Source organism: Antedon bifida, chromosome 1 (assembly GCF_963402885.1).
Source record: "Antedon bifida chromosome 1, ecAntBifi1.1, whole genome shotgun sequence".
NCBI lineage: Eukaryota > Metazoa > Echinodermata > Crinoidea > Comatulida > Antedonidae > Antedon > Antedon bifida.
The window spans coordinates 25,646,718-25,652,264 of record NC_136226.1 but is presented as its reverse complement, the minus strand read 5'-3'; the positions used below and the strand labels follow the sequence as shown (position 1 = coordinate 25,652,264).

The following is a 5,547-nucleotide window of genomic DNA, read 5'->3' as shown; positions in this document are numbered from 1 at the left end:
GATTAGGTTAATTACTTAGGCCTACATAACGGATAACATTGTTTGCGTTAAAAGAGCGTTACTCTAAAAATCGATCAAAATATGAAAACTAAAAACTCGTTTTAGTTCCTGTTTACTATCTAGTAAATTACAATCATGCAGGTATGTTTATCGTGCGTACGTGCACAATTTGCACGTAAAATGCGCGCTTGTTTTTGATTGATTTTTAGTCGATTAATCACTAAATTCATCACTAAAGTCATAACTAAATCATTTTAAACCAGATTCTAGAATATACAAGATATGTATGTACTGTATATACACTATAGGCATATCCAATATAAATATAAATAATATGCCTAATCTAAATTAAATAACCACGTCGTCATACGTAAGAATGATACGCGGAAAATTCATTGAGTTCAGAAAGTTCACACACTACTCGCTAAAATATGAAAACATTTATTAAGTCAATTCACCGCGCCGCCTTCAATACGCACTGAATTTACAATGCGGTACCGGTTGATATCGTATTAATACCCGAGTTTCTTCTCTTTGTCTTTTTTGATGAAAACCCATACAATTCCAAAAATGCCTGTTTGAACGAATCATTCGCAATATTGTAAATTATTGGATTAATAGAGGAGTTAATAAAAGCTAAATATCTAAAAATATTAGAAAATCTCACAAGTAAATCCCAGTTAACGTCAGGGCTTCTGAACGAGTAAACCCCAAGGGCATTATGGGGTGCCGTGAGAATGACATAAACAAAAACAGTCGCAATGACGGTGGTTAACGCTTTCCGCTCATAATTTCTTCGATTACTTGCTGCTGAAATCTCGGTTTTCTTTTTAGAACATGGTTTAAACAGAGAAAAGCATATCGCCAGATATAGCGGCATCATTATGATTAGGTATACTAAAAACAACCAGAATTCAAATTCTGTAACCATATACATAGCACTGCATACTTTATAGTCAATATCGGGACTACACAACACACACACGGACGAAGTCTGTGGTGCCCCCTTCCACATGTCCGGCCAGGGCCAGGTTATAGATTCTTTACCAGCGGTCACAATATTTCTACTTTGCAACATTAAAGAAATGACCCATATAGCGCAGCATATTTTAATTGTACGTTTCTTTGAAATATATGACCGATATTTCAGTGGCATTGTTATCGCTAAAAAGCGTTCGAATGAAATTGCCATAATCAGGGTTGCCGAAGCCATGTAGGCCGAATCTACAAAAAAATAAGTACAAATGCAATACTCTGCGGGAATAATGCTATTATCGTAAAAAAGATGTAGCGGACTATAAATAATATTAACCCACATAAAAATTGAAGAAAACAAAAGCACAAGACAGTCTGAAATCGCAAGATTTAGAAGGTAAATATTCACTGAACTTTGCATGTGTTTATTTTTCGCAATAATGATGATAGTAGATATGTTACCGACAAGTCCAACAAACACGACGATTGGAAGAAATATATAGATTGAATATCTTTCCAAGTCAGTGTATAAAAATGGCTGAATGATCGAATCCCAATCCTCCTCTTCTTCTAACAAACTACTGTTGTTTGCCATTGCTGAAAAAAATATATAAAATAATAGAGTAGAGAAATACGTATAGTTTGTTCGTCCCTCTAATTAATAAAAAGTCTGGTTGAAGGTCTTTACACGTGTTGCTAGGCTCAAGACTGGTATTTTAGGAAGTTACAGTAGAACTCCTATTAAGGGGATACTCTCCGGAGGATACTCTCAGGATAGAAAGTGTCAGCTTAATAGGAAATAACAACAAATATATGTATATATTTATATATAAATCCAAAGGCAAATTACTGAAAAAATGACAATGCTGTGGGTATCAGTGGCTGGATCTCAATGGAGATTGACAATCAAACTTGTCTCCGTCCACTTAATAGGGATGTACCCTGCCGTTGTGTTAAAACATATACTTATTTTCCCCTCGTTTCGCGGGAAAGTTTCCCCCTGAATAAAGGTGTCCCAAAGTAGGGGTTCTACTGTATCATAATAGTTTTAATTGATTGAGCCATTCATTATATAATAAAAAAAATACATAATTATTTCAACGAATAAACGATTAGAACGCTGACGTCATAACTTTAAACAATTCAATTCGATTCTTCTGAGTTACAAATTACTATACGATTCTTATCTTTTAGATTCTTGAGGTACGGTACAAATTCCAAATTATGTTTAGGGCTTTTCTTGAAAATCGATATATACTGCGATATCTGTACCGGATGCCTCTCATTTCGAAAATTATCCAAAACCAGGACGACTATTCTCTTTTCGTTATGTCTCAATTTGTTTACTTTAACGATGTATTGTCCCACAAACCATGAAAAATCAGACTTTGAATAAGCCATTTTGCAGTTTTAATGTTATTCACAATCCGTAGAAAAAAATATTACTTATAAAAAGACAAAGTAAACGTTTTTGTGTGATAGATAATTTGACTCAGTTTATTTCTGATAATTTTTTTCTTTTCCTCTGTCCAATTTTTGGTCAAAGTGAATAACTATTGAAATGCCATATTCAACAACAAAAATATTTTTTCCAAGCCCACAATATCTTCAATAAACCTTAGATTGTGTAATAGGCCTAATATAATAAACGAACTAACTTACTTTGACATTGGATTGATATGTTGTTGAGAAGAAAAAAAACCGCCAAAATAACGATTATGATGATGGACAGATAGACCACGGGAACTTCAAATGACCACTTCAATGAGCTGAAAACAAAATATCACACGTGAGTTGGTTTTTTAAAATTGTTATCAAAAGTTATCCGGTATCGATGATATACATGTAGGCATATAAACAATCGGGAAAACAATCCTCAAAATATATAATTCAGGAGAAAAAATACCCGTAACAATATCACACAATCAATATTCTCCGATTGTGTTAATGGATAAAAAGTTAAAGGATAAATTAAATGTTACCTTCTTAGCGTAATATGTTCAGGGGAGTAACAGAACTTTGCGTACCTGTGATTCACAATAGACTATGCGATCAGGAACCACCTGTACCGCAACTGTGGACGTAAGACGCAATGTACTTACTTATACTGTTTGTGCTTCATATTTACACTCTATAAGAAAGAAAACACAATAGGCATAACTATAAAATACTCAACTGAATAGAACTATTGATTCAAGTAGTAAATTAATAACATGCCTAATATAAACAAACTCATTACACAATAATTGATCAATAAATACCAATGCAAAATCTCATTTATGACTATAATAAAATTTTAAAAATAGCAATAGTATATTCAAGAAAATGGTACAAAAATAATAACATATTTTTATTTTGCAATAATCGTATTTGATCTTCTAAAGAAATTTTGATTGATCTCATGAATTACGTCCAACCCAATCAAAATGTAATTATTGTATACACGTGCCAATAAAATACTTATTAGATTTATTGTTATTATTATACTTATTTAGAGTTTTTAAATAACACTGTGTTAAAGCACCTATTTGATCGTTTACGGTTTAAAGTAGGCGTAATTAACGTATCTTATATAAGCTACGGTAACTAAGCTGAAGTATGATACTATAGAATATACAGCGGCGTAACCATGTTAGTCGAAGTAAAAAGAAAAATCACTTACATCGGTTTATACCCGAGTAAATAGGATGCAGGACGAACGCTCGCTTATTATCCACATCGAAATTGTCAAAGCTCTTATTTCGTTGGATCCTTGTCCAGAATTTTCGCAAACTACATTCGAAACTATTTAGCGAGCTCTCGGTCACAATTTTACAAAAGGTACTTGTACCCCTGTCCTAAATAACTTTAGGGAATTACCTATCGCGTTCGTATTAGGGACCGTTTCTGTTGCGCAAGTTAATTCAGATTAAATATCCCTCCCCCATAGAACATCATTTTGAATAAGCTCCCCCGGTGCGTTTATTTATTTCCTCGAATAAACGCCCCGCCACATGCATATATACCGGTACAAAATACACATTTGTATTTGTAGAATTCATTGATTGACAATTTTTTGTACAATTTTTAATGTATTTCATCACTACTCGATATTGATTATGTTGTATTTTTCCATATCTAGAGGGGTAATTGATTAAACATGTTACCATATTACACCCAAAAGAATAAACGACCCCCCTCCCCCTCCCCCACTAAAAAATAGTACCTCTCATGAACAATAAACGCCTCGGGGTGTTTGTTCGAATAGTACGGTATATGTAATTGCGCTGTATAAATGAATACATTATTCATTAATATTATTAATTACAAAACTTTACACGCGATCCAGAGTAATCTCAAATCAATCTACTTACTTAAAGATGTAGCCCTATTGTCCCACAAAAACATGAAAAATGAAGATTAATTAAATCAGACTTTGAATAAATTATTTTGTAGTTTTAATAAGGTTAATCACTTTCATGGGAAAAACGAAAAAAAAAAATTTTTTCACTAATAAAATGACAAAACAAATGACTGGCAGCCAATTTTACTATTTTTGCTTTTAATTACTGTTTTTCAGGTAAATAATTTTTTTTTTCCGATCCAATTTTTGGTCAAAGTGAATAACTATTATGTGACAGTTAAATGGCATATTCAAACAAAAATTAAAGAATTATTTTTTCAGACGGACAATACATCTTTAAATTAAAACGACTATTTTTTTTCTTCAATTAAATATTCTTTAATTGAAAAATATACAAAATATGTATGAGGTTGTACTTGGATGTATAAGAATTTACCTAACAGGCAATATATTTTCTTTAAATAAATTTTTTAATATTCCATAAACGAGGAAAATTAAATTTGTTACGCCACATGTTACGCCATCCTGTGTATAAATGTGTAGCTGGTAGGTCAACGTACCAACTGCGCTGATTACTGGCTGCAACATTTTGGAAGTATGTTTCCATACGTGTTTGATCAAAATAACTGGGGTAATAATGTGGAAGAATTTCAACATGGAATTTGCGCTATATAAATAATACATTACTGTAAATTACATTGATATTAGTATCATTAATTACAAAACTTGAAAAAGTATTAGCTAATCAAAACGGTGATTCTACTTAAATTATTACTTTAAAGTCTCATCATTTATTCTCAACAATTATGTGAGAAATAACTACTCGGTCTAGGCTATCAAACGTGTCATAGCCTTGATAAAAGATCGCATACAGCATATTTATGAGGTTGTACAATGGAATATAAATTAAAAACAGACAATACATTGTTTCCATCAACGAGAACAATTATAATAATTTTTTATAAATTGTCTTTGTATTATATTTGTAACCATTGGCAATGTGCTTATAATTATTAATAAACACAACAAAATATTCCTTTCTAATACCATTTCATTTAATATAAAAGATAAGCTAAACACATTATTTTAGTAGGCCTACTACCAATAGTAAAAACATATATTTAAAAAAAATGTTGTAAAAAAGAATAGAAATTACAGGATAAGAAAATATAGTTTTGAGTGGAAGGTACTGTGCTGTGATTGGTTGAAACTTTTATTCATTTGATAAT

At 31.7% G+C, this 5,547-nt stretch overlaps 1 protein-coding gene across 1 annotated transcript; it reads right to left on the bottom strand.

Moving 5' to 3' along the window:
* Positions 1 to 405: 405 nt before the first annotated feature.
* LOC144851584 (neurotensin receptor type 1-like) lies at positions 406 to 2,722 on the bottom strand. The gene is made up of 2 exons (XM_078709151.1): positions 2,638 to 2,722; positions 406 to 1,572 (listed from the first exon to the last, which is right to left on the bottom strand). The coding sequence occupies exon 2, from the start codon at positions 1,568 to 1,570 to the stop codon at positions 485 to 487; it is 1,086 nt and encodes a 361-aa protein (XP_078565277.1). The 5' UTR covers positions 1,571 to 1,572; positions 2,638 to 2,722; the 3' UTR covers positions 406 to 484.
* Positions 2,723 to 5,547: the final 2,825 nt, after the last annotated feature.